The sequence below is a fragment of the Elephantulus edwardii genome, unplaced genomic scaffold, assembly GCF_000299155.1.
Source record: "Elephantulus edwardii isolate Elephantulus edwardi_28Jun2011 unplaced genomic scaffold, EleEdw1.0 scaffold00255, whole genome shotgun sequence".
Taxonomy (NCBI): Eukaryota; Metazoa; Chordata; class Mammalia; order Macroscelidea; family Macroscelididae; genus Elephantulus; species Elephantulus edwardii.
Genome location: NW_006400005.1, coordinates 3,301,826 through 3,323,200, shown reverse-complemented (window position 1 = coordinate 3,323,200; position 21,375 = coordinate 3,301,826). Strand labels below are relative to the sequence as shown.

At 41.4% G+C, this 21,375-nt stretch overlaps 1 protein-coding gene across 5 annotated transcripts in view; it reads right to left on the bottom strand.

The window, feature by feature from the left end:
- The window catches only part of KCNQ5 (potassium voltage-gated channel, KQT-like subfamily, member 5), a 997,522-nt gene extending 983,381 nt beyond the window's left edge, over positions 1-14,141 (bottom strand). For all 5 annotated transcript variants that reach the window (XM_006899395.1, XM_006899397.1, XM_006899399.1 and 2 more), the window contains exon 1: positions 13,443-14,141. In XM_006899395.1, the coding sequence (XP_006899457.1) occupies positions 13,443-13,831 (389 nt within the window). In that variant the 5' untranslated portion in view covers positions 13,832-14,141. The remainder of the gene's footprint in view (positions 1-13,442) is intronic.
- Positions 14,142-21,375: the final 7,234 nt, after the last annotated feature.

Here is a 21,375-nt window from a genome sequence, read left to right as displayed (position 1 = left end):
GAAGTCTCCCTCAGGGAGGAGTGATAGGGAATGGCAAAGGACACACTGACAAAGAAGATTAATCAGAACTGGCTTTGACAAGCACTGTGGCATTTGGGCAAGAACAAACTGGGAAGAGGGTAGAGAGAATAGTGCAACAATGAATGAATGGAAACCCAAATTCTCTGTAAATGTTTATGAAAATTAATAAAATATAGGGAAAAAAAGCCTCAGACACTTAGGGAGCATCACCATGAATAGAAACTGGCAATAGGATTTGGGTTTTGGAAACACCCAATCTATTTTTCCAACTATAGTCCTGATTCCAACTAATAGCTCCATTATGTGCCTAAGGAATACTTTCAATAATAATAAATTTGCCCCTCTTCCTCATTTTCACATTCAATCACCGATTAATAAATTTTAACTGCATCACATTTTTCTCTCCATGCCTCTACTACCGCTACACCACTCATTATGTCTTGCCTGAGTTAGATTTTAAAACTGACCTTTTCTTGAAGGTTTTGTGCTCTTTAGGCCATCATTCACAAAACTGGCAGAGCAATCAATCTAAACTAGGAAATCTAATAATATTATAACCACCCCCCCCACACACACACAAGCCTGTTATCTCTTACAGGATAAAATTACAGGTCTCCAGCAAATATAACACTCTACTACATGGTCCCTATTTTCCTTTGTAGTTTCAATAAAAGCATATTGTTTTTATGCACCATAGTCTGAACTGACTCATACTTGATCCTCCAGTAGGTTTTCAGAAGCAGTAAACAGTATGGGAGGAGACAGCTCATCTTCCTCCTGCAGAACAGCTGGTGGATCCAAACTGTGTGCTTTGTGTTGGCAGTAAAACTCCTTGCCACTAAGTCACTAAAGAGTCTAATAATAGTATTACTATTATGACAATGTAATTGTTGATATTGTCCATGTGTGTCGTCAAGTTGCCTGAAACATGAGCAACCTTCTATACAACAGCTCTGAAGCCTGCCCTCTCCTGAGCCAGTCACATTGACTCTAACACACTTACTCCCATTGCCCAAGTTACTGTATCAATCCTTCTCACCCAGGGTTTTCCTCTCCTGTGCTGTTCCTCCACCCTTCCAAGCATGATGTCCTTCTCCAAAGATTGGTCCCTCCTGGTCACATGCTCAAAATATATGAGACAGAGCCTCAAAATCCTAGCCTCCAAGGAGAATCTTGGTTTCACCCTCTCCAAGACAGACCCATTTGTTTTCTTAGAAGTCATTGGTATGTTACTCCTCACCAGTACCAAAATTAAAAGGCACTAATTCTTCTTCTGTCATCCTTAGTTATTGTCCAGCTCTCTGATGCATAGCAAGTAATTGCGAAGGCCTGGATTAGGCACACCTTACTTTCTAGACTGACACTGTTGCTCTTCAGTAATCTAGAGAGGTCCTTGACAGCAGATTTACCTAATACAATTTGTCTCTTGATTTCCTGACTGCTAGTACCAAGAGTGTTGATTGTGGAGCTGAGCAAGCTGAAATTGTTAACAATCTCGAATTCTTCTTCACCCAACATGGTGCTACCAATTGGCCCAGTGGTGAGAATCTTTATCTTCTTGATGTTGAGCTTCAATCTGTATTGAAGACTACGTCCTTAACATTCTGCAGCAAGTGTTTCAGGTCTTCCTCAGTTTCAGCAAGTAAGGTTGTGCCATCTGCATAATGTAGGTTGTTAATGAGGCTTCATCCAATCCTGATGACACATTTCTCCTCATAAAGCCCAGCCTCCTGGATGATCTCTTCTATATATAGATTAAAAAGGTATGGAGACAGAACACATCCCTGATGCACTCCCTTTCTGATTTTGAACCACAGAGTGTTTCCTTGCTCTGTTCTGACAACTGCCTCCTGGTCCAAGTATAGGTTTTGCATAAGCACAATCAGGTGTTATGGGATTCCCATTCTCCTCAAGGTTAACCACAATTTGTTATGTTAAGTCTTCAGTATATACCAGTCACTATGCTAATCAAATTAAATATTTCTTAAAATGTTGTCGTTGTGTACTGTCGAGTCAGAACCAACTCAAAGCTGATCCACCAGTGGGTTTTCAGAGGCAGTTATTCACAGAGGAGGAGATTTCCCATCTTTCACATTACACATTAAAAAACTAATATTGGAAACACTGCTCAGAGTCATCAACTCTGCAAAAGTAGAGATGATAATTAAATTGAAAAATGAATGATAGCCCCAGTTGGATTTCCTTGAGGTAAAGGTCCACATCTCCGTTTTGAACTATCAGCATCTAACACATTACCTGGTATACATAATGGCTGTTAATTAAATGTCAAACTGACTTGACTGTAAAAAAAGAGATTATAAAGTCATAAATATAAAAGATCATTCAGCTACTGACTGAAAAAAAGATTAAAGATTTAGAATTATATTACAGGTACTATAAATTAAAACAAAGACCATTACAACTGAGTTTACAAAAAATTCTCTTCTTTTTATGTAGAATTAAATTTACATATCTTTCAATATATTTATATACTCTCTCTACATTAGTAAGAGTAACTTTAAGTTTGTTTACTTTTGTTTTAAAGTTTACCCTATTTTAGAGAAGAAAAAAGAAGGGATCTATACCAACATACTTTTTGTGGCAGAAACTTCTCCAAAACGTTAAATATCTAAGACGTAACACTGCGTTCCAAGGTGTACCTGACGCAGAGCTATGGTCTTTTCAATCATCTCATACGCATGTGAAAGCTCAGCATTATTTATTAATAAGGAAGACCAAAGGAAAATTGATGCCTTTGAATTACGGGGACCATGAATAATATTGAACGTATCAGGGACTACCAAAAGAACACACAAAGCTGTGTTGGGGAAAAATGCTACCAGAATGTTCCTTTGAAGCAAGGATAGAGCAATTTCATCTCAGACACTCTGGATATATTATTAGAAGGGTCTCAGACATAGAAAAGTACATAATTTTTTGAAAGATAGGGTATTGCAAAAGAGAGGAAGATCCTCTATGAAATGAACTGACAGAATAGCTACAACAATGAGCTCAAACATAGCAATGACTGTGAGATGTGAAATGGCATAGGACCATTTTGTTCTACTATACACAGGGTCACATGAGTCAAAACTAACTGGACATACCTCACATCATTAACAATAACAACTTCTTTGCTAAAGAACAGTGCACATGTGTGTATATAAAAGCATACATAAAATACGTATGTACATATGAATATTTTTATAAACAAACAACTATATCAACCTTGCTTAAAACTCATTCTTTTGACAACCTGATAGCAAAGGAATAAAAACATCACCTGGAACACTGAGATTCATCAAAATGTCTCACTAATTGTGCAAAATTGCAGTATGCAGCCAATCTCTCTCTCAGACCACAATCAAATAATATTCCAAATAAAGTACCTATAAATGGTTGAAGAAAAGGTAAATTAAAATGGAAGTGTCTAACAAATCATTAAATGTAACTATGAGCTGTGGCTGTTCTAGAGTTGCACTTTAAGTAGTTTCACACCACCAAGCTAGGATAAAACATGCTCTGCTGGCACTTTCATCTGCCAAAATAGCCATTTGTAATTAAAAATTAAAACTGGCACTCTTTCTTCATATACAATTATCAAAAGTCTGCTGGCTATATTTCTTGTTTATAGTGTTTTTTTGCATCAAGACATTATTCTCTTTTCAGATAGTCTTCTCTTATTTTTCCAGTTATAACATTCCCAATTCAAAAATGGAAAACTTTTAAGTGCCTAGGTATAACCTCTTTAAATATTACAATATATTCATACTTCTGAATAGAGATTATTTTAATAGTTTATTAGCACCATATAAAATAGTACAAATTATGTAAGGTTCTGCTACACTTTATGAAAACCAATTCTTTTTAGCACATTCATCCAACAGCAAAAATAAAATGTACACATTTATTTCTATATATTGAGACATAATTCAAAGTTTAATATATTTGTAAATAACAATGTAATTCATTGAGTCTAATTAAGTATAACTAAGAAAGTGGCCTAAGAGGTAAAAGTAAAGTAAAATTAATTCCACAAGTGAACCATATTGATGGAAATTTGGAGTGTCAGTGAGTGAATCAACATGTATGTTTTATTGTATGTCGTGGGTACTGTCCTGAGGATTATGGAACATGACAATGACAGTATATGTATTTAAGTAATGGGGTAGGAGGGATATAGCAAACAGATTTTTCTTCTTATCAGAAAAGTGAAGTATTCTGTTTGTTATCATTTAAGCAATGATGAGTCAAGTTCAAAATAGCAGTAAGGAGGCAGCTCATCTAAGAAGGAGGGTATCCTGCAGCACAGTGATCTACATACTAGTAACCTAAACTTCAGTGGCTGAGATCTACCAGCATGCTTTGCAGGAGAAAGATGAGTGATTCCTCCCATAAAGTTTTACAGCCTGGGATGTCCAATACAGGGTTGGCATGAAGTAGAGTCTACTTAATGTCAATGAATTAGGTTTGGGATTTTTTTTCCTACTAAGAAATAAGGAATCAGAATGATAAAAGACTGATATAATTTCTTATTCCAACTTTACTCCTTCACTTTATTCTAGTGTTTTGAACTCTCTCAGGATCCTCCATTTTGTTGAAAAACAGACAACACTGAATGTCTTTCATGGAAAAAGAAATGGAGATCTAGAAAGGTGAAATGACATACTCTAAACTAAAGCTTATTCTTGTCAGCAGAGCATTGGCTCCCACACTTTTCCCCTCCAAGTGAATTAATTATCACTATCTCATCTCTAAGAAAACAAACAAACCCCTTTTCACCCCTTCCATGATTTCTTGCTCTGTAACACTTCTGAACACTTTCCAAAGAACATTACTTACTCATTAAGCCAGCACTTACTGAGGGTTGACTAGGCATAAGGCATCTTGCTAGGTAATTGTATATCAGACATAAGTAAGACTTTTTCTGTGTGAGATGCTCATCATCTTGTGGATGACACAGACAAGCAGTCTACAATTACAACACAGATGAACAAGCACCATTATAACCACAGTCTCAGAATGTCATGGAACCAGATATGAGGGACACCTAATTCACCCTGGCAGAGGGACGGAACAATCTTGAAAGGAAGCCCAAGAGTAAGTAATCTTTCAATCTAGTTACAAGAAAAAGTAAACAGACTGTATGGTGTGTGAAGGATCTAAGAGAATAGTATAAGGCAAGGCATGGTGGTGAGACAGGATAGAGAACTTTCATGTGCATACTGTTATTGCTAGGTTCTGTTGAGTCAAGTATAACTCACAGAGACCAATGGAAGAGTAGCCTTGAACCCTGTCCTATCTATCCTGTTCCAACTTCATAATCTCTGAAATACTTGAGTTCATTGCTGCAGTCACTGTGCCAGTTCATCTAGTAAGGGTATTCCTTACTGTCCCTGTCCCTCTACCTTCCCAACCATGATGTCCTTCACCAAGGAATAGCCTCTCCTATCAACATGCCCAAAATATGTGAGACAAAGCTTTATCACCTTTGCCTCCAAGGAACTCTCTGGTTGCACTTTCTTCATGACATATCTGTTTGTTCTTCTGGAGTCTATGAGATATTCAGTATTCCCCTCCAGCACCACAAATCAAAGACATAAATTCTTCTTCTGTCATCCTTAGTCACTGGCCAGCTCTCAGATGCATAGCAAGTAATTGAAAAGACCATGGCCTAAATCAGGCACACTGTGGTCCTCAAACTAACATCCTTGCTTCTTGGTAACTTGGAGAGGTCCCTGACAGCAGACTTTCCCAGTGCAATATGTCTCCTGATCTCTTTACTGCTCACACCAAGTCTATTGACTGTGGTTCCATGTAAGAAGGAATTGTTGAGTGTATAAATCTTTTCTCCATGATGTTGCCTATTGAGGCAATGGTGAGAAAATTTGTTTTCTTGATGTTGAGATGTAATACATATTGAAGGCTGTAGTCTTTGGTTTTCTGAAAGCATTTCAAATCCTCCTCACTTTCAGCAAGAAATTTTGTGTCATTTGCATGTTGTGGTGGTTGTTACGTCCCATCAAGTTGCTTGCAACTCCAAGCAACCAAAGCACAACAGCTCTGAACCCTGCCCTGTCCTGAGCCAATCTTATCATCTCCGATGGACCTAATCCCATTTCTCCAGTCACTGAGTCAATTAATCTTATCCTGAGTCTTCCTTTCCTGTGCTGTCCCTCCATCCTTCTAAACATGATGTCCCTCTCCAAGGACTGGCCCCTCCTGGCCATATGCCCAAATTATGTGAGACAGAGCCTCAAAGTCCTTGCCTCTAGGGAGCAGCCCAGCTCACTCTCTCCAGGACAGACCTGTTTGTTCTTGTGGCAGTCTACAGTAGTGCAACACTCTCCTCCAGTACCACAACTCAAAGGCATCAATCTCTCTTCTATCATCCTTAGTTATTGTCCACCCAGCTCTCAGATGCATAGCAAGTAATTGTGAAGACTATGGCCTAGATCAGATTCACCTTAGTCTCCAGACTGATATCATTGCTCTTCAGTAATCTAGAGAGGTCTCTGACAGCAGACATTACCAGTGCAATTAATCTTTCGATTTCCTGACTGCTGGTGCCAAAAGTGTTGATTGTGGAACCAAACAAGTTTAAGTGGTTAACAGTCTTTCTTCAGCATCTATCATGAAACTGCCAATTGGCCCAATGGTGAGAATCTTGGTTTTTCTTGATGTTGAACTTCAGTCCATAATGACAATGATTAGGGATGATAGAAGGAGAAGTGATGCATTTGTGGTGCTGGAGAAGAGTATTGAATATACCATGGACTGTTAAGAGAATGAACAGGTCTGTCCTAGAGAGAGTAAAGCAAGGCTATTCCCTGAAGGCAAGGATTCTGAAGCTTTATCTCACATACTTTGGACATGTTGCAAGGAGGGCCCAGTCCTTGAAGAGGGACATCATGCTTGGGAGGGTGGAGGGACAGTGAAGGAGAGAGAAGACCTTCGACGAGATGGATTGATTCAGTGACTGGGGTCATGGGGTAGGTGTGTCAAGACAATAAGAGTGTCATGGGAAGGGTCTAGGATTGCTGTACATAGGGTCACTATGAGTTGTAGATGACTTGACATCACATAACAACAGAACAACAATGAATTATTCATCACAAATAGCTTTTTATAAAAAATTCAAACAGTGACTTTATACATGGACCTTACCAGATTGTATAGGAATCAGACTGGCTGCATCAGTAGAAGCAATCAGCAGCAGCCAAAACCAGACCAGGTGCATATTATGGAACATATCATCAATTCACGTTCAAACTGACGCTGAGGAAAAAACAAGCCCTTGAGAACTACAATATGATCTTGAGTCTATCCCAACTGAATTTTAAAATTATCTTAAGAATAGGTTTGACATATGGAACACTAATGATCAAAGACCAGATGAATTGTGGAATGGCATCAACGATATCAAACATGAAGAGAATGAAAGGTCACTACAAAGATAGAGGAGGAAAAAAAAATCTTAAAAAGATGTCAGAAAAAACCCTGAATATTGCACTAGAGTGTCTGTGAAGCTAAAACAAAGGGAAGAGATGTTGAAGTCAAAGAGCTGAATAGAAGATTTCAGAGGGCAATTTGAGAAGACAAAGCAAGTTATTAAAATAAAATATGCAGAGAGATAGAACTGGAAAATAAAAAGGAATTCACACACTATTTTTTCAGGTGAAAATCCAACCGGTATCCATTTTTGTAGGCTTTTATCCAGCACTGAAAATTGCTGACCACAACCACCTCACATGTTCCTTCCTTTGCTTTCTTTTGGCTTGGGTCTCGGCCTTTTGACTGCTCTGTCATGTTGTTTCCAGACTTCTCCACTTCCACAACTTATTGTTAGTGTTTCCAGACTCTACACCACCATGTCCACAGCTCACTGTTCATTTTGGAGCTTTCTCATTCATTCCATCCATTGTCTTAATGGTCATGAGAGAACTAGAGGCTTCCGAAATGAATTCTCAAATCCAGATATCTAGATTAAGCTCCAAATTTGTATGTAAATGTATTCACTCATTAAAAACAACATTAAGTGCCCTTTATCAGGTTACTGATTGAAGTTCCCTTTAGACAAAGATTTGAGTGTGTTTTGTTTATTGCTATACACTAACAACTTCCAATTTTCACATAAATAACTCACAACCATCTGAAGCTCAGCATGTCCAAACCTGAAAGCATTGTATTTCATTGAAAATGTGTGCATATTGCTTTCATTCATATCTTAGTAAACTGTACCTCTGTTCCTCACACTACCCAAGTCCAAATTATCTTCCTTATACTCTACATCAGCTTTATGGAAACCGTATGCTAATTCTACTTCTTTAACATTTCTCCAATAAAACCCTTCATTGTCTCCTCCACAGTTACTGACTTAGTTCGTTAGGTTAATGTCTCTCATTTTCCTAGAACACTTCATGGTACATAATGGATAATCAAGAAATATTTGCAGAATAAATTCATGAAAAAGGAGAATGCAAGAATGAAGGGGAAACTTGTTATAACTATTCTTTTTTAAAAATTAATACATTATATTTACTTCCTTTTTCACCCTTACTTTCATTTACAGAACTCCTAAAAGATAGGCATTTCTCAAATCATATCTATCATCCCCATTATTCAATAGTCATTAATACCTATAGAATAAAAGACCAAACTCCATGGCCAACACATGAGTCTATGTAAGATGAAGCATATTATTTTGAATTTACCTACTTTTCTTGTTGCTCTCCTCATTCTGAAAATACATGTGTACCTGGAATTACTGTGCTGATTTATAATTACATAGCTTCACTTTATCAGGACTAATCAATCCCCATGCTTTGCTCACCTGAAAATTAACCACTGATTTGTCAAAACTCAGTTCATTCCTCACTTCCTCTAAGCTGACCCTTCTGCAGTCAAATCCCCCCACACTTCCTTTTCTTGTGGTTTTTTGTTGTTGTTGAGTTTTCTGGGTTTTGTTTGCTTTTTTTTTTTTTTGGTAGATACCTCTGGAGTGATACCTGTAATGGTGCATTGTTTTACACTTAATTCCTCAAACACTTGTAGTAATTTCAAACTGAAATGGTGTTCATTCCTCAAGCCGAAGGTGGGTGATTTTTCATCTGTGGCCCTCGGCCAGGTTCAAATTGTCTTCCTGTCAAACATTCTTCTAAGTGGTATAGCACTGGTCTGTGCGTTGCTGTATAGAGGTAACTCGTGGTTGCTGTGATGCTGAAGCCTGTGACAGTGATGTGCCAGTTGTGGTAATGGGCACCCATGTTGGACAGTGTTGGCTGGAGCTTCCCGACTAAATCAAGCCTGGAAGCAGGAGCGGCATCCACTTCCAAAATGGCTTGCCTCCGGAAACTCTATGTACCAACAGTGCTCAGGCTGTTCGTTCATAGGGTCGCTATGAGTCGTCTATGACTCGACAGCATTAAACAACAACAACAACAATATGTGAATTAGCACACAATACACTTATATTAGATAGTTGGAATAATTAATGATGGGTTGTTGTTGTCGTTGTTAAGTGCCGTCGAGTCGCAGGCGACTCATAGGGACCCTATGAAGGAGAGTCCTTGATGCTAATAACGGGTAGGGTAGGTATAAAATTATTTTTAGACCAGGAAATGATATGACAAGTTCTGCATTTTAAGAAAAGCACTAAGTACAGGCATCAGTTGAACGAACAGGAAAATATTACAAACTATCTGATGGAGAGACTGAAAAGCAAAGTGAGACTGTGGTGGTCAGTTAGAAAAGACACAGATTTTAGGGCTATTCAGACGGTGGACAAATAGAAATCAATGACCTTTTGGGATGCCAACAAGTACGAGAAAAATGAAGGCATCAAGGAGAAATTTTGAGCTACAAATACAGGCAGCATTTTTCTGTTGAAAAGCAAGTGATTTTTTTTCTCAGAAAATAAAAATTTACCAACAGAACAAATAGGTCTGTTCTAGAGATAGTGAAACCAGGTTGCTCCTTGGAGGCAAGGATTTGGAAACTTTGGCCATGTTGCCAGGAGGGACTGGCCCTTAGAGAAAGACATCATACTTGGAATGGCAGAGGGTCAACTCAGAAGAGGAAGACCCTGGTTGATATGGATTGATACAATGACAGTGACAATGGGGGCAGTTATGTCAGATGTGGTGAGGTTGACATAAGATAGGCCAAGGTTCGGAACTACTGTTCATAGGGTCTCTGTGAGTCATAGCTGACTGAAGGGCTCATAACAAAACAAAAAACAATCTACTGCTCCTCTCATTTAAAATCTCTATAATTTCTGATCTAGCACTAAACCAGACAAGGATACAGGAATCAAAGTGATGAATTCTATGTTATCTTCAAAACTATTTGCTGTATGATTTCTGCATAAACCCATTGCCTGCATCAATATAAATTTGTGCAGGGAATCCTAAAAAAAAAAAAAAAATCACATGTTTCTCTATCACAACATTATTCTACTGAAAATTTCTTTAAAAGGAACTAAAAAGAGAGAAAAGTACTATTAAAAGAACAATGCCCCCTCACATTTGAAGAGCTTATCTAGTGAACTGAAGAAAAGGCCATGCAACAGGCAAATTGGAAAGAAGACTAGTCATGGCACACATGGCTCTCCTAGTCTCCCATCATTTATAAATACTGTAAGAAAGTATTTTAAATAGGTCACTTATTGCCAGACCATCCCATCAGTAAGCGATGCACTCCAGGAACTACATTTTATACCATTAAAATGTCATTATAATAAAGATTTTTTTCCTATTTGAAAGAATTTTTTCTTTACATGAAACATAACTTTAAATAGACTTTTCCTTTCCTTGGCAGTAAAAATACTAGTCGACCAAGTAAAAGCCATCCCTGAAGTACCTCATTAATCACAGTGCACTTGCTCTTGGCAAGAACCTTAATGTGCTACAAAAACTGTTATTAAAGTAAGATTTGGGGATTCCCAGGTTGGCAAGGAATTAGTTAGTTACACCTCTTTAGAAATTGTTTGCTTATAACTTCCTTTTTGGTTAATGAGTTTGTTAGACCTACAGCTGAAGGCAACTTGACTTTTATTCGTTTAATGTATGAAGTTCACATAGTCTAAAACTTATCTTAAAACAAAGCAGCAATTGCAGAGGATGGCCTCTTTCCCTAGGGTCAGCTTTACATACACACAGCTCTCCCAGAGAACACTGTTTAGTGCTCTTTGTGCTAATGTGGCTCTAGCACCCCTATCTGATTGCTCAGGCATTACAGTTTCAGACTCAGCAATGTATAATTCAAAACTTCCTATCAGCAATATGATATTAACAAGGCTTTATTTTTTTTCTGCCACTAAAGTCACAACTAGACTGAGAGTGTCTCATGAGCAGAGAATTAGTCAAACTGGAACCTTTTGAAAATCCAATTAAAAAATTTTAAATTCTTTAAGGTTGTAAAAACTTAAAACACTAAAATATTTAAAACAAAATGCTAAATTGCAAAAAAAAAAAAAAAACAAACAACCAAACCTCATTCACTTCCAAAGAGAATAATGGGAAGGTATAAAATATGTGGACCAACTAAAGTTTTCTGTAACCCTTTCTGAATAGACAATGATGTATTATTTTCCAAAAGCAAAAGGCCTCAAAAGGCACGATATTGTAAATTCAAAGCAACAGAATGTTCTGTAAAAAAAATTACATTCACTACTTGTCATATATATATATATATTCCCAAATTGAGCACAGATCACTATCTTAGTAGATACTATCAGCTGAAAACAAATTATCAATTTCATCATCTAATAAATACATAGCCCCTCTTTTGGTAGGAACGAGAAGCATATCAGTAAATTTACGTTTATCACTTAAGACAGTAACTACACCAAATCAATGTGAATATTAACAACAAAACTTGTACCACTGGATGCAATCACGATGCAACACAACATCCCCCTCTATACAATGTAAAATGAAAAGTTGGCTGGAATAGCCTACCTACTGCTACATGTTCACATCAATCTGGGGATGTAAAATTTTCCAGACACCAGAGCCCCTTGATTGTAGACACCACCAATTTCCTGATTTCTACTTAGTCAAATTCCAGGTTCACCTATTATAAAACTTGCCCCTTCTTCCCTATGATGGGGTAGGGGGAGGGGAGTGTTTCTGATATGTTTGGGGGATGTACCTCATTTCAATAATAAGCCCAGTTTATGTGTTCAAATCTATTTTGCTAAGAATCAAGGAATGCATCATTGAGTGTTCACAATTACCTGTCTCCCAAGGCTGGCACCTTTATAGTCCATTTTACTATAAAGAAGCTGAAAACAAGAGAGAGAAAGAAGAACGAAGGGAACGAAAAGAGAAAGTGAGAAAGATTCGAACACAAATGCTCTAATACACAACCTTGTAATATCCAGATAAACCTAAGTCTAATAGCCGCGGCTGCATAAATGAACGTTGTGGGAAAACAGTAGTAAACTTTAAAGCCACTGAAAGGTTTTTAATGCCTAAGGGGAAAATAAACATTTGCTTCCAATCATTTTCTCATTAAGCATTCTTTGCTAGATGGCGAGGACGTATTTAAGCTCACACACTTTGCCTTAGTATTACAACTGCCTACTTAACCCACTGCCTCAACTCTGCCTCTGGAGCCAATCCTGCATCCGCTCACTCACCTCCGCCCGCGGTCCTGCGCCCCAGTCTCCCTTCTAAACCTGCCCCCACCCTCCATTCCCGCCACAAAGCAAAAGCATGGCCTCGCCTGGCCCCGCTAGCCTTTTCTAGACGTTGGCCACCTTTTCTGCGGTGTGGCAGGAAGGATATAGGCACTGACAGATTTTCCGTTAGTGGTGGTGGATGGGTTAGTGAGTGACGAGGCGTGTTTCCGGGCGCGTTTAAAATCTAGTAACTCTACCCCAAGAAGGACTCCACCCCCCAGGATTGAGGACACAACCTTCCATTTCATTTCTCTCCACCTCATCCTGCCCCATCATCTCCTGACCTCTCCAATGGACTCTCACAGGCTTCACATGAGCGCAAGCCCTCCCTTTGCACTTCTCCGCCAACAGGCGCCACGCTCAGGGTGAAGTTAGGTACCTGAGGAGCTAATCTCTCCCTATTAACCTTGCCACCCAAGTCATGTGCGTGCCGACTGTGGCCTAACGTGTCTGAACTATCTGGCAGTTCAATGGGTGCCCTGGGACCAAGGTTCAAGTTGCAGAGAGGCTTAGATACCGGGCTGAGAAAAGCAGAAGGCTCCTGGAGAAGGAGGACCACAAACACGTGCAAAGAAATAAAAGGCACCACGTGTGCGCGCGCTCGCGAGTGAGTGTATGTGTATTTGTACGCGCGCACAAGGGGTCAGGGCGCGGACGCGTGGGGCGCCGGGCGCACAAGCTCCCCCTCTCACGGCGCGGGCGTGGCTGGGGGCTCGCGGGGGTCGCGGATACTCACACGAACGCGTGATAGATGAACGCCCAGCCTCGGGGTCTCTCCAGCACGTTGTAGAGATAATTCTGCACCCGCCGGTACTTGACGTTGCGCCGGCAGCTCTGGCTACTGGTGTAGGACAGCGGCTTCCCCAGCAGGCTCATCCGGGCCCCCTGCTTGCCCCGCCGGTTCTCTCGCAGGCCGCCGCCGCCGCCGGGCGCGGCCGCGCGGGTACCCAGGAGCAGCAGGCCGTCGCCCCTGGCGGCCGCCGAGTTCAGCAGCACCCTGCCCCGGCCCGACTCCACATCCTTCATGCCGCTACCCAGCGGCCCCCCGGCCGCCGCCGCCGCGCCGCTCTTCACCCAGAGCCCGGCGGCGCCGCCCTCCTCTCCTCCCGCGTGGTGGCGGGGCATGGCATCACCGGCACCGCGAGGGGGGCGCCAGCGCCTACGGCGGGGGCAGCGGCCTCATGCGCCGCCGAGCTGAGAGGAGGAAGCCAGCAGCCGACGGGGCGCCACCGGCTCGCGACCTCCCCAACGGGGGCGGGCGGCCTGGGCGCGGGGGCAGGGGGCGCGCGGAAGAAGGAGAAGCGTCCCAATGCCGAGCAGTCTTCAGCTTCGACTTCAAAATGCGGACCTGTTTGAGGAGTCACTTCGCGAGGTTTTTCTTCTGCTCCCTCTTATTCCCGAGACTACCACTCCCTCCTCCTCTAGGTGCCCCAGGCTGAGAGGAGGCGTGCGGGGCGCTCAGAGGCGCGCTCCCACGCGCGCACACCCAGCCCCAGTCTCCCGCTTTCTCTCGGCCTCCCTAAGCAAAGGCTGCATTCGCCCCCACCCCTAACCACACGGAAGACCCTCTAGGAGGCACGAGTCTGGTTGGCCCGCTGAGAGGCTTTGGGGTTATAGGTAGGTTAAGTCAGCCAGGTGCCCCGAGGAGAAACTGGAGACGCGCTTTATAGCCACTAAACTGCAGCCGTTGGTCCTGCCATCCTTCCGCAAGGGGTGTGAGCGGGCACAGCCCGGCCCTGCCCTGCCCTCTAGGTACCAGCCAGTCTTGAAGCTGGCGCGCGCGGGCGATGCTCCCGGCAGTGGCGCTCTGGTCTCTGGTCTCTGGTCTCCTCACAGCCAGGATCCCTTAGTAGTACTTCAGTGTGCAGATCCGCAGGACGCCGCCGCCAAGCCCCGGAGGCGTGGACCAGGCAACTCCCTGTGGCTCACTCCAGCCTTGGAACTGTGACTTAACATCCCTGCATCACACAGCCAGACCGCGAGTAACAACTGCACATCCTTCCTAAGCCGATGGTGGGGCGGGCGTCAAGTCCCCAAAGTGGCTCCTTCGCGCTGAGCGAGCGAGCTACCTCTCAGCTCTGCCTGACAAGGGCGCAACTCTAGCGGAGGGTCCCTCCCTCAGAAAAATGAGCCTGAGTGAGTGCTGGAAAGTGGTAAAACTACCAATTCTGAGCAGTAGCAGAGGCAACCCCAGTGTCGGAGATAAGAATCCTCAGAAGGTGAGAAGCCGTGAGTGCGGGCTTCTGGTGACACTCGTCCCACCCTTGTATGCTGTAACTTAAGTGGTTAGAGAGGTAGGGTGAGGAGCAACTGTGGCTGGGACTCCCTTGATTTCTACCTCCTGAGCTGCCCGCAATGCTAACCCTTGACTCAAAAGAAGGTCATTGTGCCTCTGGCTGTGGCCTCTGTGACCCTGGAAATGTTGTATTACCAGAAATAAGAAGATGAATAGTACAAACTGCAGGGGGGTAACTATAAGAAAGCCAGGCTTGGGAACTTCTAACAGCGCATGTCTCCAAAATATTAAAGAAAAGGGTCACCACGTGAAACTGAAGGGAGTACAAGGTTCCCACTACACAGCCACAGCAGAGGGATTAGATGCAAAGTGGTGATTCTGTGGCGGGTTTCCCCTTCCTGCAGCCTAAAGACTGAAACAAAAATAAGGCACAGGTCTTACTGCAGCTTGTCTCCTCCCTTCCAATACAGACACTTGGGCAGTAGTAACTCACTCTGGTTTCTACAGACCCATGCCCACGGTGGTAGCAGCTTTCTGTCTGGAGCAGTTGCTCCGTTTACATGTTTTATTGTCATCTTTTTCCTGCTGTCGCTGTTAATTTCGCGAAGCCCTCTCCCTGGCTCCTGGCTCCTTGTGGTAGGATCCTGCTTCCCACCCTCTCTTCCCCCAGGCTCTGGGCGGGCAATAACTTGCAGCTGGCAGCGGTGCCATGTGACTGTGCTCAGAGCACCAATACCCAAAGTCACTCTTGCATTCCCCTAATACACTTCACACCCCCGCACTGTGGAGGTGCGAGAGAGAATGCTCCGTGCCCTGCTATTCAAGGCAGATGCAGAAAAGCGCCCTGGAGCAGGCTCTTCAATCCTGGAGCTGCCTGAGACTGGACTGGGGGCGGGGGGAGTTTGCTGTTGCTATATTTAGACTCCCCGCGGAATATCTGTGCAGGGACTTTCAGGGTAAAAGATCTAGATGCTTAAAATGACTCGTGTGCACGCTTCAAAGTTGAAAAACGCGACTTTTCTGCAGGCGGTAACATGAAAACCACTTCCTCTTAACCAAGCTATTTTCCTTCTTTCAGAGTTCAGTTACCACTGGGTAAGTCAGGTTCCTTCCATCTCACCAGCAGGGATAGAGATCCCCTGTGAAGGCAGGACGTCTCTAGAAAGAAAAGATGCAGAAACACCCCAAAAGAAAGCCACTTGCTTAATTTCCAAATGATGCTTCAGGATTGGGCAGGGATACGATTAATGACACTGTGATGCTATTAAGCAAACTCTATATGGGTTTGATATATTTTGGGTGAATTATGTTGGGGGAGTTTTAAATGATACTGTAATCAGTAACAATTTGCAGCTGATAAGGACTTTTAAAGTCATCTATAACCTTCAGTTACAAAGCCCTGGAAAAGCTCACTCACCCAAGCATTCACAGACAATTAGTTAAGGGTTTCTAAGAATCAGTGTTCCATCTGTCAATAGGCATCTGAAACATTGGCAAATAGCAAACCATTTTGTTTCAGTGTTTCTGTTTATTGCCATTCAGAAAGGCAGGTAAAAAATCCTGCCCTTGTATGCAGGGATTATACAGCCAAGGGAGGCTGCACTCTCTCCAAGAGATATTGCATACATGTCTTGTTTCCTCAGCATCTATGACTTCCCTTAAAAGGTAGGAATTAACTTTCGGGGGTGGGGGGAGTATGAGGTGTATGTTGTTAAGCTTTTTTGGTTGCTGATCCTTTGAAGAAAGATGTTGCTAGGAAACTGCCTTTCATTAGTTCTTTTTGCAGGGATATCAAAACTCTGTATCAGAAGAGGGGTAAGCATATTTGACAAAGAGTGAAACAATGTAGTTGTGTGCCTTGATTACATCAGGACATTATCTCTGATGTATTAGTTGTTATTGTGAAGGTAAATGGCAGATTCTTTCAAATGAAAATGTTTATTCTTGGTGTGCAACACTTGAATTAACCAGCACTCTCTGTCCTTTGAGTTTAGTTATTCATTATTCATTCTTTGTACACTTTAGACAGTACCTGCCTACAATTTTATACCCATGGGGGCTCTTTGAAGTCTACATGGAGAGGACTTTTATTGGAAAAAGTTAATAGAAATGTTATCTTTTACAGTATTTTTTCTCCCATAGTATTCTTCTGAAAGGTACTCTGAAATAGCTATATTGAAAACTACATAGATGAGCTACAGTTGCACAAAGTAGACTTTTTCTGCAATCACTATAGAAGGACAGGATAACTCAATTTGGGCGGGCTAAAAACAACAACAACAAATAAGTGACTAGACTATTCTCCTCCAAATTTCCTCATTTTCTAGCTTACCCAAACCCTTCCACCCTGATCTACCCTCAATAATTATGCTTGTGGTTCTGTGAAAATGTAAGACAAGCTAACTCTATAGAAGCAGAATACAGCCCAGATCGGGAAACATGGAGTACAAAATGAAAGTATCAAGTGTTCTAGTGTTCTGAGAGAGAAGTGAGCTTTTATATAAAATACTGGTAAAGAGAGAACATGGTCCCAGGGGGACTTGGCATTAGATAGAGCCATAAGACAATAGCAAATAAAAATTCTTCAAAGTTAACAGACTGATTTTCTGACAGAGACTTTTCAAACCATCCTAGCAAACAGATTTTCTGCAATCTATGCATACACATGCTTTGTGGGACATGCTGCATGTTCTCCTTTGTCCAACATGAAAAGCATTTCCTCAGAAACCTATTATTTGCTGAAGGTGGTAAAGTTCTACAAGAAGTTACATGATATCAAAGCTCTAAATTACAGCCTCTATTTTTAGAACCATAGGAAGGAATACTTAGAATAATAAGTCAGCGTGACCCTATGAACAATAGATTGGAACCTGGCCTTATCTTGTACCATCTTCACCATCTCTGATATACGTTAGCCCACTGCTAGTCAGCCACCAGGTAAATAAATGCATCCCCTTGAGGCTCTTCCTCTCCAATGCTGATCCTCCACCATTCCAAGCATGATGTCTCTGTCAAAGGACTGAGCAATCCTAACAACAGGATGTGAGATGAAGTTTCATCGTTCTTACCTCCAAAGAGCATACTGGTCACACTTTCTCCAAGACATATTTGTTGTTGCTGTTATGTGCCATCAAGTCACCTGCAACCCATAGTGACCCTATATACAGCAGCTCTGAATCCTGCCCTGTACTGAGCCAGTCTCACTGAACCTAACACACCAGCCCCTCTTGGCCTAGTCACTGTATCAATCTATCTTATCTGGGGTCTTCCTTTTCTGCGCTGTCCCTCTACCCTTCTCAGCATGATGTCCCTCTCCAAACACTGGTCTCTCCTGGCCACTTGCCATAATGGAGCTTCAAAATTCTAGCCTCTAAGGAGAAACTTGGTTTCACCCTCTCTAAGACCTATTTGTTTTCTTGGCAGTTCATGGTATGTTCAAGACTCTACTCCAGCACATATAGATTATAATTTTTAAAGAAATGTCTTTTTGCAGCCATCTATTCTTTTTTTTTTTTAATTAAATGGTCATAGAGGGAAGTGTATATAACTAAATGGCTTTCATATGAACTTTGGCAATGTCTAGTTCTACTTCTCCAAAAAGAGTTTATCCAGGATCAAAATGAGATATTGGTGATGGTACAAACACCCCTTTGCTGGGAAAGAAGATACTCAAAAGTTATTTTGATGTCCAGAATCGTGTTAGGAAAAGATTTTAGACTTTTGATAGAAGTCATCACTTTTTTTATTGGCCATTGAGTGTAACGGGAGCTCTGGCGGCCAGTCCTTACGGAGTCTCTGTGCTGCTTTCCCAAAGGAAACCTGAAGTTCAAATCCACCATCAAGTCTGAAGAAAAAAAGCTGCTCAGTTAGCTCCTGTCTATTTACAGCCTACAAAAACCTGCTGGAAGGTCAGCTGTGAGTTGGTCCCACCTCGACACCAATGAGTGAGTGAGTCATTTATTACTTACATTAGTAATGTTATTGGCTATTGAGTACATGGTAGCCTGTATATTGCAAATGGAATTTTCTAACTATAAAGGCCTGAAGAAACTACCAAGCCATTCAGGATTGTCTGAGAACATTCTTGCTCTCATACATTTTGGTTCACTAGTTGCTACATAGTTGCGATAGGGTCACTATGAGGCAGAATCAACTTGACAGCAACAGTTTTTAGTGTATCTGCAGACTACCAGAACATGAGTTGATATTTAATATAATTCTGAGTATTCTGAAGGTCCTTTGATCTCAGTGTTCAAGGATAAAATTCAATGGAAGGGTTTTGGGGATTTTTTTAAAATTTTTAAATAAAATGACCCTCCACATAAAAACAAATCCATATGGAGTGTGCCTGTCTGTGTGTGTTTATTATGGAATAGAACAGATTTGTTGGCTTTTTCAAGTCATTTTCTATGAATAATCATCCTAGTTCCAGATCATCTCAAATTTAGGCACTTATTGGAATTGACTGGCTCAAGAGAGAACGTGGTCCAGAGCTGTTGTGCATAGAATCACTGTGTCAAGTGACTTGATGGCACATAACAATAACAACCTTGAAAATTGACAAGAAAAAGAGTACTACGTCCAAAACTAGAGCATCTGTTAGAGTCCACTCAGAAATAGAAATTAACCAAAATCCACTATTGGTGAGTTAATTCCAACTCATGAAAGCCTTCCATTGGGATTCCAAGGGCTGTAAATGTTTACAAGAGGATATTTCCAACCTTTCTCTTTCAGATAAGCAGTGGATTTGAACTTCTAAACTTTTGATTAGCATCTCCACATATAATGCACTATGCCCCTAAGGCTACTTCCATTCAGAAATAGGTAAAATTAAGAGGAAAGCACTAAAGGATATACTTTTGAATCAGAAGAGTGTCATAGTTTTATATGGATAGCCCATTTGATGTATCAAATCTACATCAGTATTGCAGATAACAATATCATTAAGTATAAGGATGGTAAAATAGTAAAAATTATCATACAGACTAATTTGTTGATGTTACGTGCCATCGAGTCACCTATAGTGACCCTAGGCACAATAGTTCTGAACTCTGTTCTATCCTGAGCCAATCTCACCATCTTCAACACACCTGCACCCATTACCCTAGTTACTGTGTCAATCCATCTCCTACAGAGTGTTCCTCTCCTGCCCTGTCCCTCAACACTTCCAAGCATGATGTCCTTCTCCAAGAACTGGTACCTCCTGGAAACATGTCAAAAGTACGTTAGACAGAGCTTTAAAATCCTTGCCTCCAAGGAGAAGCCTGGTTTCATTTTCACCAGGACAGATCTGTTTGTTCTCTTGGCAGTCCATGGTATGTTCAGTACTCTTCTCTGGTACTACAACTCAAAGGCATCGGTTCTTCTTATCCATCATCCTTAGTCATTGCCCAGCTCTCTGACGCACAAGTAAATTTCAAATATTATGGTGTGTATCAGGCACACCTTAGTCTCTAGACTGACATTATTGCTCTTTAGCACTTTGGAGAATGTCCCTGACAGCAGATTGTCCTAATACAATTCATCTTTTTATTTCCTGACTGATGGTACCAAGAGTGTTGATTATGAAGAAGAACAAGCTGAAATTGTTAACAATTTCAATCTCCGTCTATCATGACATTGTCAATTGGCCCAGTGGTGAAAATCTTTGTTTTCCTTATGTTGAGCTTCAGTTGACATTGGAGACTGCAGTCCTTGACCTTCTTCAGCAAATGCTTCAGGTTTTCCTGAGTTTCAGCAAGCAATATTGTATCATGTTCATAGTGCAGGCTATTGATGAGTCTTTCTCCAAGACCAATTTAGCAATTAATTTTCCAAGTGTCAACAAAATATAGAGAAAATAGCAGGAAAGAACTTAAGAACTTTATAATAAAGAAAAATGATCCAGAAATACTATAATGAGGCAAATAACATACAATAACAGCTAAAGTCTAAACAGTTCGTTGGGTAACCTACATAAGAGAACAAAAATACTCTTACAAGGGAAGGATATCACAGTGATAAAGAATACCTAAAATCACAAGGATAGTAAAATTACAAGGTTGAGTCCAAAACTTTCAACTAGCTGCAGGAAGTCCTTTTCCATGATCTTAGAATTAGCTGTCTATTTCTGAAGGTGTCTCCTTATAGCTATCAGGGCACTTAAAAGTAAGTTTCTAAGCCCCTGTTGTTTGCACAATCCAGACAATTAGAGTTTTGACAGTTTCACTGTGACAAATAAATTCAAGGTTTGACTGTCTAGTCATACAGAATAGAGGTTGGTTGCTGTGGTGTTAGAACTTTTGAAAATGACTTTTTAAGCCATTGCCTCACCCCCCTCTGGGGGCATAGTCTCCAGCTGCCTCAACTGAAGACACATGATTCACCTCTGATTATCACCTTCTACATCATCTACCACTGTGGGAACCACCTAAGAGGGACAGGCCAGATGGTA